At 37.2% G+C, this 13883-nt stretch overlaps 1 protein-coding gene across 2 annotated transcripts; it reads left to right on the top strand.

Annotated features, from left to right (window-relative positions):
* Positions 1 to 1895: 1895 nt before the first annotated feature.
* On the top strand, positions 1896 to 13149 carry dnajb2 (DnaJ heat shock protein family (Hsp40) member B2). 2 transcript variants are annotated; one of them, XM_062431196.1, is made up of 11 exons: positions 1900 to 2179; positions 4889 to 4985; positions 5432 to 5541; positions 5843 to 5896; positions 6243 to 6362; positions 6851 to 6925; positions 7246 to 7375; positions 7756 to 7826; positions 8185 to 8475; positions 12705 to 12776; positions 12922 to 13149. In XM_062431196.1, exons 2-10 carry the CDS (start codon positions 4921 to 4923, stop codon positions 12731 to 12733), a joined length of 945 nt encoding a protein of 314 aa, XP_062287180.1. In that variant the 5' UTR covers positions 1900 to 2179; positions 4889 to 4920; the 3' UTR covers positions 12734 to 12776; positions 12922 to 13149. The 2 variants fall into 2 exon arrangements, with proteins under 2 accessions (XP_062287179.1, XP_062287180.1); XM_062431195.1 differs by lacking the exons at positions 12705 to 12776; positions 12922 to 13149 and having other exon boundaries at positions 1896 to 2179; positions 8185 to 11844.
* The last annotated feature ends 734 nt before the right edge of the window (positions 13150 to 13883 follow it).

Genomic DNA, 13883 nt, shown 5'->3' with positions numbered 1-13883 from the left:
TTTAGAGTAATTTATTAAATGCCAAACATAGTTCTAGCCTAAAATACTAGACATTCAGAAACATTATCACTGTGGTGTGATTTACAAGAATAAGAAAATACTTGGACAAAATAACATCAACAGTATTATTCAGTACATACAAATGCATGTAATAAACACTGCATTTTGTTTTGCTATTCATGGGTGGGATTTTCCTACAATACAACGTTTTGCAGGATTTCAGGTTTGTTTGCGTGCAGCTTTTACAAAGGAAATTCCTGTCCCCCTGCCAAAGCCAATTTCCTGCTTTCTTTGTGCAATGTCGCTATTTGCAGACATAAAAATATAGTGGGTTGGGCCAGACTTTGTGCAGTCGCTTCCCTCGGCCACCAGATGGGAGCAACGGGCAGCAAGTGAAGTTGTGAGAGCTGCTCAGTCATGAATTAGTTATGAATATGATTCAGTAGCATTTCACATGAATGACCCCAATATTTAACAATTAACTTATCATAATATGATCCTGACTACTAACTCCAGTAATGACAATCTATTGTAACTTTCTGATTATTTTCTGTATGGTAAACTAAGGTGTACTAAGAACTGTATTCTTAATAATTAGTGTATAGGGACTCAGCTAAAGCATGGCTTTATGGAATATACTCGCTGGTGAAAGAAATACACAAATCAGTAAAATACTCAATTTTAAGTAAAAATCTTTTATTTTATTTAAAATCATATGCTTAGAAGTACAGATGTGTTAGTGTCAAGAAAGCATATGCAATGAACACTGTGTGAATTATAACTCCTATAAAGATAAATGTGTAAGGAGCATTCTCATGTAGCTCTTTCAGGTGGGGCCAACTATTTCATAAGGGTCTAATGTTGGGTGCCTCAACGTAAAACAATCAGGTCATCAAATTCGAAAAAGGGCAACGTTTTAGACCCAAAGTTTGCTATGGCACCAAATAATGGCGTAAAAGTGTAGCTTTCACCTTTAATATATCCAGCAGAATACAATAGCCTATGAAAGAAGAGACTACTTACTAAAAATTAGTGTTTCCACAGTATTTCATGCAAGATTATAGGAGCAGGGTCTGGAAGGTTACTTTGGAAATGTAATAGGTTACTGATTTCTAGTTACCCTACTTAAAATGTAATAAGTAATGTAATCATTTCAATTACTTAATAAAAGTAAATTAATGTATTACATTTGATTATTTTTTGATTAATATTCTAATTTTCTAACGAATGTTTTCAGCTGTTGGGGTAAGTGTATGCATTAAGCCCACCAAAATCTAAGTTCAGGTGTTTTTCATGGATACTGACATGATGTAGCCTATACAGGAGAACATTTCTTATAAAGCAAGATTTATCTCTCATTTCAAAATGTAGCCTATTCATTAATTCATGTAGATTTTGGTATATAAAATAAAGATATTTTATGAAAAAAGTCAAAAGTCTGGCATGGGCCTAATTGTACTGTGACACCATTTAAGCTCATGTGTGTTCCAAATAAACCACACCATGATTTACTTATATATAGGACTATACAAAATTATTGATTTAAAAGAATTAAAAACAACATTTTGTAGTAACATGTAAATGTTTAAAAATGAGGGGGGGAAACCTCCGAGTCCTGAGCTCCCCAGTTCCCAGTTCCCCAACATAGTTAACATTGGTAGGCCTATGGTTTTGAATCGAAATTACTTGAAGGCTACAGATCTAATAATTTGGTTCATAAAATTACCTGAATAGTTGGCTTTATGTAGACATCTGTAACTTACTAGCATAATAAGTTACTGGTTTTAATGGTTGAACCCCATTATCATAGGGCAGCAGCTGGGCGGGTCTGGTGACGTTTTCAAACGCTGGCATGTTCTACATCTAGACGCTCTATTTTCTCTCTCAGCTGATACTGACGCAGCCGCACACAGCCAAGACACACAGGGCCTTCAGCTTGCCCGGTCGGGGAAGAGTAGAGAGAGTGGAGTAGACCGCACAGGCTCACCGGTACGCTGCAGTGAGATTGGTGTTGTTGTTCAGAGAGTGTATCTGTCGGGGCGGTGGAGCAGGAGGAGGCTGTCCGTGTGGCAGTCCCGAAGAGAAGGGGGAGCGCATTCCTGAAAGTGCCGCTATTACTGTGGCAACTAAAACGGTGGACAGACGGCTAAACTGCTCACTGTTTACACAAGAGGCTCAGGTACGTCCAGCACAGGCCACTCAAGTAGTATGTAGATGTCCAACGTTGTAATATTAGGACGTATTTGTCATCGAAATTCAAACTATTTTACCCTTGGAAAGTTCTTGAATACAGCACCAGTGCGCGCCTCCAAGCTACATGCCTATGTGTGTAAGTTTGTATGGGCCTACTGTCATGTCAGCAGCAGTTGTGTCAGATGGAGCTAGAAATAACATCGTAATAATACAACTGTGAGCGCATTGCTGTTCCCGGAGGGGGCATATGAAGTTAAGTTTAGTTATTTCACCTCAGTTTGGAAATCCCCCTCAGCTCCCTAAACTGTTGCAGTCCACTAATGAGATTGGCATGCTGACTGTGACTGTGGCTGTGGGTATAATGGAGCTACTGAGGTCTTATAATATATTTCAAAAGCAATATTACTCACCAGGATCGATTCCACTCCCAGTTTTTTTGTTGTTGCAGAAAACCCATAAATACATTAAGAATATGATAGAAATACAGTGGGGGGGAAATGAGCTTGTTAGATTTAAATGTTTATCCTCCAGTCTACATTTGGTTTCATTCACAGTACATTAGTGAGTTAAATCAATTGTTCTTTTCAACTCTGTAGTAAAAGTGTGTAAGGTAACCCAACGTTTTTAGTTATCAGAACCATTTTAGAATTATAACCACTAATTTAGCTGATGTGATTGTGAACTGAAGGAATGTCATAATGACCATTATCAAATGGAGTTTAAGGAACATTGTTATCTTTTTATCTGAGTATTGTAATGAGCCTCTTCATGCATGTATCTCAGATGTATCACTTATCTTTTCCTAGATAAATGTAAAAGTGCTAGTCATGACGGTTAGAATCAACTTTATCCCCTACCTAATGTTATGGCCGCAGTTTTGACACTCACATTAAGATATTAATTCAAGTCTAAATAAATAGTGGTGTTGTACTGATTGTATGTGAGATATGACTCAGTCTGATGATGCTTATTATGCTGATAATTCTTGCTTAAATCAAGGTTCCCTAACTTGTTCTTCCCCTCCGTATTTCTACTCATTCTTGTTGTTACTCCTTTGGTTCCCCATCTCAAAAAGATGACATATGTCAAATATGCAGTACAATCATTAAAGGGGAGTCTTCCTTTATATAGGACCTGCACACCCATCACACAGGTGTTTACAATTTGTATGGCTGGTCAGCTCTCAGCTCAGGTTAAAGTTGGACATAGCTATGTTGCAAACATTTTGACTTGTGAAAGCAGTAAAAGCACAATAACATCAACAATGGCTCCATTTCATTTACTATCCCAGTTAGCCATGTCATTGAGTTAGCATGTGCAATACCAAGACCCTGAAACCAAAGCAGGTAAATGGAATACAGACATCATTAATGTTATTATTGTTATTATTATTAAATTCACCATTAGCTGTCTGCTGCTTTGACAAGTCATAGCGTGTCAAAGCCTGTGAAAAAGTTCTATTACATGATGGCATTAAACATGTAGTAACACAAATTTTCACAGAAGACATTGTGACTTACAGGGAAAACACAGGTGTAACAGTTAAATGAATATTGGCTGGATTACATTTAACTGCTTCAGTTTCATGGTCCTGGTATTGTGCATGTTGGCTCACTGTCACACTGTCATGTTCTAACTGGGACCCTTGAATAGAAATTAACAAAACTAAATTGAGAGTGACAGAAAAGGCAAAATAAGTAAATCATTAGCACTGAGCTGTTATTTTCCCCTTTTGGACTCTAAAGAATATTTGCGGATGCCAAGGTTTTTAACCTTTGGTTATCAGGGACATCAATTTGATAAATGTGGTGTTTGTGTCCAAGAGTTAAGTGTAGTAGGGCTGCAACTAACGACTATTTTGATAATCGACTAGTCACTGATTATTGAAAGGATTAATCAACTAATTGGATCTGTGGCGGTTCTAGCTTCTAAGGCGCCCTGGGTGAACTCCCCTTCAGTGCCCACCATATACACGGTCGCCCATAAAGTTGGAATAATTTTGTTTTCAGACACATTCCTCTTTTTGTTTTCTATTTATACACATTAGTAATCACCTTTGACCAGGTATAATGAGATCGATCAATACAATATTGAGAATATATACACTTTATCTATCAAGAATAAATCACATTGTCACAATCATTTCATGGAAAGAGGTAAAAAAAAATGTTATTCCAACTTTACCGTGTATATAGATAGATAGATAGAAATGACAACTATATATACCACAATTATATACAATCATGAATACAGAAAATGATGTAATACAGAAACAATTGTTGTATATACATATGAGTAAGTTGTTTTAATTATTATGAATTATAACATAATGCTAATAATATAAAAGTAAACTGCACAAATCCTATATCACACAAATAGAACAACACACTTATAAATCATCCAATCAATTACCATCCTCCAGAAGTGTCAACCAAGAGTCAAGACTAAACCAGTTCACCTTGGTGGTGTGAAGACTGATTTTATATTATTGTTAATGATTTTACTCACAACCTAGAAAAAATACAACAATGTGTCTTTGAAACTACATATTCACAGTATGAACCGTGGTATGTTTGGTGTGACTGATTTAAATTTTTCATCATTAGGCTACTATACAAAATTAGGTGCACTAGACTCCTGCTCCTCTCCTACTTGAGACTGAGATCTCAAAAACTCTGTTGTATTTTCCTTTCAGGAGTGGCATAGTGAGGGGTGACAGAAGGAGACATGGTGGATTATTATAACGTCCTGGGAGTGTCCAGAACAGCCTCTCAGGAAGACATCAAGAAGGCGTGAGTATCCTGGGGGCTCTTAACACAAAGTTATGAACTATAAAGCAATAGTCATTAAGTAGAACATTTCTGAAAACATATTTGAAGTGTATGAACCTCTTACTTTAAATTGCAGGGTCATTCGAGCAGTTTTTAAGTTTGATGTGTCTGGATTTGATGAACTATTGACACATTTGACTTTAAAAAACATTCTCCTCAGTGAGAACACGTATTGTACAAGTATCTCCAGAAAATAACAAAGAAAATTGAAGCATACTCATTTTTCCTCATTCTTCCTCATACTTTCTAATATAATATGGACTGCTTTTTCTTCCATGGCTCTGCATAGTGCATTATTTTTAAACAACAGACCTATAATATGAGTATGTATAAGTGCATGTCTTTTTTATGTGCTTGGTTTTATATATGTGTCAATTTGTGTGTCTCTGTGTGTGTTGTATCTTCAGGTATAGGAAACTGGCCCTAAAATGGCATCCAGACAAAAATCCAGACAACAAGGAAGAAGCAGAAAAAAAGTTCAAAGAACTGGCTGAGGCCTATGAAGTCCTATCTGACAGTAAGTTATGACGGTGTGCATGCCGATATACGTACATACAGTGTATCCTGTACACGTGTGTGTGTGTGTGTGTGTGTGTGTGTATATTTATGAGATGGCTAGGGGTTTACATGTGACTGTGGTGATGCTCTGTATTGATGCTGAGTCATCAGTATGAATCTCTGTGATGATGTCAAGCTTTTCAGAGAGGAACTACGGTCAGTCACAGAACCCGTAAATAATGAGTGTGTTGGGTGTGTATAAGAAGTAGAGGCATAATGATGCTCATGCTCATGCTCAAATTATACTTTCTCCTCTACAGAGAGTAAACGTGATGAATACAACAGATTTGGAAATGACAGAATGCGACACAGAGGTAAATAAAAAGGGTTTGCTGCAGTTCTGTTTAAGTGTTTCATCCATACTGGTTTAGAAAAACCTTCTTTTCCTTCTTTTTGTTTTTAACTTGTCATTCTTTCTTTGGCCATGATTATTCTTTTCTCCCCATACTGGACTTATTTTCCCTATCCCCTCTTCATTTCTTGTCATTTCTCCTTTCCTTTTCCCTTCCTTTACTCTCACTGCTTCCTCTCCTCTCCTCATTCCTTTCCACGCATTTCTCTCCTCTTTCCCACTTCCCTGCACCTTCTCACTCACACTCACTTGGTATGTTTACTCACACTTCCTTGTTTAAACAGACTCCAACACCTTCATTTTTCCAGGTTCCAGCTCCAGCTCAGACTTTCATTCAGATTTCCCAGGATTCACCTTCACATTCCGCAGCCCAGACGAGGTGTTCAAAGAGTTTTTTGCTGGCCAGGATCCCTTTGCTAGCTTCTTTGGTAAGTCGTGTTTGACATTTACATTAGGTTGGTTTAACACTGTATATGATGTTCTCCTTCTCTCTCTTACATTCAGTCAGTTACAATAAATAAGACCATTTAAATTTCCGTCAACTGTTATTGACTTGCTTAAAAAATCATTGCATTTTTCTTTACAATTTTCTTGCAGACAAGTTACACATAGTTCCTTGAAAGAAAACATCCCCCTACTTGTAGTCAAACCTTTAGTAAATAAAACACATATCTTACCTAACAGTTACAGGCAAAAATGATTTATTCTACTTTCTACTCTGATCGTGATTGTTTCTTATCAAGTTTGGTTGTGCTGTATGCTGCGATTATATTCTATGTCACTGTTTTTTAATTTATTATTGTTGTGTTGGTTGTTTTTTGTACTGTCACTGCAAATCAATGTTCCCCTTGAGGGACAATAAAGCTCTGAACTGAAGTGAACTGGACTAAAGTATTTGTCTTTCTCTTTCATTCAGATGACTTCTCATCATTTGCAGGCTCGTCTTCTCGCCTCGGCCCTAGTCGGTTTTTCTCTTTTCCTTCAGCTGGAGGTAAACAGTTACATACTGTATCAAAAATGTTGCATGTTGAATACATTATCCTTTAGCTGTGTAATTTGATATAATGGAATATCACACTGTGGGCACAATGTTAAAAGCAATGGTCTGAAAAAAAACTGCCTCGTGTTTCCATCTGTTCCAGTTATGTAATTCTTGAAAGGAAAAAAGGAACTGTGTTTAAATATTTGTCTGACTATTCATTACATCTGAACCTTATTTTTGTTGTAGAGAGAAAGTAGTGTTATCTTTACAAAGTAATGATCAGAATGTCTTCTCGTATTTCTTCTATCTGATCATCTGTCCTTCTCCAGCTGATTTTACCTCCTTTTCTTCCCTCGGTGGTCTGCATGGGATGGAAAACATGGGTGGAGGGATGGGCAACTTCAAATCGGTTTCTACCTCTACTCGTATTGTAAATGGCAAACGCACCATCACTAAGAAGTATGTCATGTCTTTCCCAGCTATGGTTTTATTTGTTATTATTATTATTATTATTGTTATTTATTTGTCTGATATCACCTACATTGGTAATAGTGCTGTGATTATTGTAAAAGTGGAACTCCCCATGTAGATATAAAAGCTTAATTCTAAGGTTACTAAAACATGATTATACACTAATTAAATCATGTTTATGAAAATTATATTCCCTTTTTTCCAGAGTCAGTTTATCTAGATGCTGCTAAATTCTACACACTGCACCTTTAAGTTCTTTTATGCAGTGCATTTTCAAAAGTGTTTGACACAGTGACACACAGACACAAACACAAAAAAAATGGAGGGTTATAATATGACATTTATCTGTGTATTTGTCTTTCTCACAGGATAAAGGAGAATGGGCAGGAAAGAACAGAGATTGAGGAGGATGGGGTGTTAAAGAGTGTCCTAATTAATGGTAAGCTCACACACTGCACACTGAATAGTGTGATTGTAAAGTTTAACAACAAATCATTTTGTACTGTGTACTATGATTTTGTCACAAAATTTCAACATGGCTTCATGCTTCCAAAGCTCTGAGTCAAACAGCAAAATCCAACAAATTCACTTAAACTGGTTGACAAAACTAATACTAATACTACCAATATGGAGCAAGAGAGCTAACAGGAACTACATTTGCTTATGAACAGCTTGAAGTCTGGGTTTAAAAAGGTGATATGGTGTATGGTGATAAGCTTATAGTATGTCAAGATGTAGATGTGAATTCATGTTGCTTTTGCACATACGTGTACATATACGTGTTGTATTGTTCCCAGGTGTGGAGGATGAAATGGCCCTCGCGCTGGAGTTGAGCCGACGAGAGGGACAGCCCCATCAATCACCTCAGAAGCCTCAAGTCCATAACAAATCATCTGTTGAGTCTGACAAATCTCGCCCCAGCCCAGGCACATATCGGTCATTTAGCTCCGCACCCTGCTACGACTTAGGAGGAGTTACTGGAAGCAGTGATGATGATGAAGATGATGAAGATCTGCAGATGGCTTTGGCATACAGCCTGTCAGAATTGGATGCCCAGCAGAGAGCAGCTGTTACCGACGCCATATCAGGTGCTATGGGCGGGGTCAAAGTCAAGATTAACAAAAAGGTTGTTAAGACCAAAAATACAAATACAAATGGCAATGAAAAGGTTTTTAAAGAGGAGAAAGAGGAAGTGAAGCAGTTTAAAAAGGGCCCAGGGCCTGGAGCAAAGTGGGAAAAGGAGGAAGAGGGAACCAGAGAGCCATGCTTGTCTTCTGAGTCACCCACAACTGCCAGTACTACACCACAAAGCCAGTGCAGTAAAGAGGTTGACTCTGCCATAAAAAGTAGAGAAGGCAGTGGAAAGAAGAAAAATAAGTGTGGGTGCATTGTGTGCTAATGCAGCTTGTGTGTGGGGGTTTGTTTGGATTGCCTTATTCTTTATACTTACCTCAGTGTTTTGCCAGCAGCAAGGCTCTGATGTCTAATATAATGTGATTGCCAGACTCTTAATTTGAGGCAGTGCCTCGACTGATCACCAGGCTTTTGTGTAGATTTAACACCTCAAAATGGGACAGTGAGTCAGCTTTGAAAAGTTTTGTGGTATCTTGCTGCTTTTCTTTGTCAATTGCCAACGCAGACATTTCCACATATTCTACCAATCCAGCCAAGCATTAACACTGTTTTGTTTTTGTGCATGCAAAGAAATACAGAGGATTGTTTTTCAATGTATATGGATATACCAAATATTAATGTAGACATAAAGGAGAGGGATTAAGAGGGATTTAGATGTGGCTAAATGATTGAAATCCCAATAAGGGAGAGTGATGTGTGTGTGTGTGTGTGTGTGTGTGTGTGTGTGTGTGTGTGTGTGTGTATGTGTGTGTGTGTGTACTCATGCATGGTTTTCTGTGTGCTACTTTGTGTGTTTGGGTCATTTGGGACCGTGCCATAGAAATTTCTCATTCAGTCTCTCTGGCAAAAGGATTGTATCAGAACTGTGTCACACTCAGCCCAGCCTCAAACAATGGATCTAAAGCAGACCACAGAACTTTCTCTAGTAAACTCAAACTAGTTTGATTTGAAAAATAGTGTTTACTCATCAACTGATAGTGATTTCTCGAATATGTATTTGGGAACAGTCTACTTTGTAAATACAGTAATTTGTTAACACATACAAGCCTCTGTCAGAATTGCAGCCCGGCTTTTACACTGTTGTATAGCTTGAACAGTCAGGCTGCTAGTGAGACTCAATTCATTAATTTGAATGTCTTAAACAGAAAAATCCTTAATCCAAACTACTGTAGGTAATCAGATTTAGGATGAAGTATTTTCAGAAAACTCTTAATGATGCTTTAAATAAATATTTTGTACAGGTAAAGCACAGTGCAAACCAATGTGCACAGATTTACGACTGAATGTAAACCCCAGTTGCGCATATCATGATATAAATGTTTTATATTTTGATCCTTTTAGTGCCTTTGCATGTCAAAACTACATGTTTACATCGTCACTGCAAATGTGCCAAGTCAGAAAAAAAAACAAATTACTAAGCAAATGCATGTGATCAGCGACATGAAGCTGTCACAGAAAGCAGAGCAGATGGAACCAAATGCAAGAGACCGAAGGCAGGGCTAAAGGAAACTGAACTGACAAGAACAGACAAAAACAAGAATTGACAAAGAATCCAGCAAAGACTTAACAGAAAATCAAGATTTAAATACAAACAGAACTAACTAGGGAATGGGGAACAGGTTACAAGACACAAGTGCAGGCTGGGAGGACACTGGTGACAGGCCAGGGCTGACAAGACTGATACATGACAGGTGTGAAGTCTGGGGAAAAACACTAAGGGCAAGGCAGGGCTAATGAAGCAGATGCAGGGCAGGTGTGGAGGGAAAAATGGCCTGGGGAGGAGTGCAGGAACACAGAAGTGAAACAGTAAACTGAAAATCAAAACAATCCAAATATAAACACGCAAAACCAAATGACTGAACAGAAATACAACACTGGAAATCAAGAGAACAAAATACAAAGAGTCCTAAACCCATGAGTCCATGACAGAAGCTTTTTTGGCTCCCAAAGAGAAAATTGACAAAGTCTACATTTTGTGATAGTGAGTGTTGTCAAGTATTCACTCAGATCTGAGGTGAGTGAGTGATTAAATTAAATTAAGTAAAATTATGAGTTTCATCACCCAAATAATACTTGTTTAATTCTATGTGGACAGAGTAGGGGAGGTATTATAGCTGCATTTTCCTTCTAACAGCATGTGTTTATGAAGTGCTCTTGTTAAAAAAAAAAAAAACCCACCTGCTTCAGTGAAGCTGCTTCTGTGTGCAAAATAATGTAGACTGTTTGTACTATAGGGAAACTCCATAAACGTCCCTGCGCTGATTCCCTCTAGGCTACTAGTTAAGATAAGTGCTGCCAAAATGAAGGACATATCTATAAGAGTCGATGAGAATACATAGGCTATGTTTTGGTTTCGAATTGTGATGTGTTTTTTCCAGTTTACAGTCATTGTCCATGTCAGCTGCAGCTGAGATGGGTTTTGTATTTTACTAAATTTGCAGTATTTTATTTGTTTGCCAGTATGTCCCCACATTTGCACTGGAGCATACTCAAAAAACAAAAAGAAAAGTGCAGAGCACAAGAGCTGCTCGTTTACCCGCACTGTATGTTGTTATGTGGGCAGAAGGAAGGAGTGAGATGTTGAGTGTTTGATTTTAGGGTTACTTTGGTACTAATAAAAGCCAAAATTGCCTGGCTCCAGACCTCAGAGTCACAGCCCTCATTTCCAGTTTTCTCAGTGATGTGAACGCTGAAATGTGAAACGTAAACACAATTCAGTCTGATTATCAGGCTAACTCTTACTGTCAGCTGCACATGCACACATTCATAGATGAACACTGCTCTAACTGAAAAACTGTTTTAAATGTATGAAATAAGGCTGAAAGTAATAGAAAGGCCTATTAAAAATATTCACTGCAAGTAATGTTTTTTTTTTACTACTGTTCAAAAACATGCCTATTTTAAGTGTCTTATTACAGGCAGTGTCCCTTTTCCTGTCCTGATTTTACAAAGCTGATAGAGCACTATTTGGTTGTCATATATTTTTCATGAGTGCTTTATACATTTTTCACAGCATGAATTTTTCTTTTACATTTAAAGGTTGACACTCATCACTGGCAGAATTGCGGGCATGGCTGTGAGAACATAGATTTTGCTCTGTTTATTCAAAAGTTGTTTTTCATTTATCCTCTTCAAACTGTTATTTGCTGAGTGTGGATGGGGAACAGAGAGGAAGAGAGAAAGAGGCAGATGGTTACTCATAAACAGTAAATTTATATCAGCCTGTATTATTTGTACTACATTGAATTGCCCTGTGTTTTTGTTCTTTTTTTATTACAGATTGTTAAGAAAGGAAATAATTAATAAAGATTGAGGCAAAAAGAGGAGTTGGAATATTTGATTTTTTTTTTTTTAATGTGGCAGTTACTGCTTTGAATTTTACACTAAGTTCTACAAATTTCCTACTAAACTATTACCTCTACTATTAATAATAATGACAGCAAAAATAATGCATGTAATATTTTTTTTTAACAACAGTGATCCCCAACAAAGTTTGAGAACATTTGTTTACATTTGATTTCACTCATCATAATCAGTGTTTCCCCATCTATGCACTCAAGTCCTGTCCATACGGACCATTTATATTAAAACTGGCCGTGTGTGGCATTGTATTTAAATAGATACAAGCATGTATGTTTCTCATCTGTACCTCTTATCTCTCTGCTCAGCTCTGCCTCTGCACCCTTTCCAGTCCTTATGGCTTTGAAAATAATGTAATCTGCTAAACCTTTCATGTGAGACTGTTTCATGGTTGTTGTTTTTTTTTTGGAGGGGGGGTTGCTTTCCTTTAATTTTTCCACTAAGAATTATGAGAAATTGCCATGCAGATTTCTGTTTTATGCAGACTGATTGGCTAGGATCTATTACTGTATGCACAATTCACACATTTAAAATGGTAAGAGGATATTGTCCTATCTCACAGGTTGCTATAAAACGCCAATCTCTTCTGCTTAAAGTTTAATTTTGATCTAACGACGTGCTGGTATCACCTAATAATGCCTGTCTTGCATTGTTATGTTATTTGCTCTTGTCAGCAGACATAGCAAAGACATATAACATTATTTTGAAAATTTGTGACAACTTCACATGTAAGAGGTGTTTGGTCTCCATATGTCATACCACATTATGGACAATTAAGTTGGAATTTGTGGTTTTGTCTTACACTTCCTGCTTCCTGTTTCAGACTCAGACTTCGAGGCCTTCACAAGCTAACCTGATTGGCTCATGCTGCTCTGTGCCCTAGCCCCACCCTGAGGTAAAGAAACAGAGTGAACCTGCAGCACCCAGAAAGTTGTTCAGTCATTCCTTTAAGCGCAATGTAGCTCAGATGATGCATGATGAATCAGATACCTGTTACTATTACTTAGGAGTAACATGTCCTTGTGCATCTATTTTTACAGGTCAAAGGTCAATTCCCCATGATGCACTTGTCTCTCACTGCCCACCATGGCTTCTACCTGCTGAATGACACTTAAAAAATTAAAATGTGTATTTTATATGTATGTGTGTGAATGAGTGTACATAGCTCCTTCTGGAGTGAAAAACTGGAAACTTTGTATTTTAAAACTCGAGGAAATAGCTTTAATCATCTCTGCATTAAAAAAAAACATATTTCTGCTGAATTTCAACTAATTTTGTGTTGTGAAACCAATTACACTAGTGGAAAATATTGTATGAAGGGCAAAAAAACAACCATGATCACTGCGAAGTGGAAATTCAAATGGAAAACATTAAAATTGTATGTAGCATACTGTGTAAAGCAGGGAAAATAAAGCATTTCCTGCTGACTACTCTGTATCAGTCCGTGGCAGTTTATCTTTTGGAAAGGACACTTCACGGTTCATAACAAAAGAAAAGAAAATGCCAACAGTTAATTTGACTTCAACTATGATGCAGTGCTTGAATTATACATTGATTTCATATTATTATATAGAATATTTGGGACAGAAGAACCTGTTTTAATGTGCCATTTTATCATTTTTTGCACTTTTAGTCTGCCCACTTTACTAGACCTTGGTTTTGAAAATGAGCACTCAAGGATTTTCTATTCTTTGCTGCGTCACATCACAAATTTATTCAAGTCAAAAATACATTTTTATAGATATTTTCTATCTGTCTGCTACATGAAATAAACACAATCATCAGGCTGAATTATTTACATTAATCACATGGTGGCACATCGAGTAAGACAAAAGAATCCAACAATAGAGAAGGGTTCAGAGAGAAAGAAAAAAAAGGCGATGTGTACTTTTTGGTCAATGTACATCATCTGTTAGATAATGACCAATGAATAAAGCAAACAATCATGTCGTCAAGACAAAGACAAGCCTCACAAAAACTTGCTCGAAATACACACACACAC

Source organism: Scomber scombrus, chromosome 13 (assembly GCF_963691925.1).
Source record: "Scomber scombrus chromosome 13, fScoSco1.1, whole genome shotgun sequence".
Taxonomy (NCBI): domain Eukaryota; kingdom Metazoa; phylum Chordata; class Actinopteri; order Scombriformes; family Scombridae; genus Scomber; species Scomber scombrus.
Note: the sequence above shows the minus strand (reverse complement) of the source record. Positions and strands in the feature narration are given on the sequence as shown.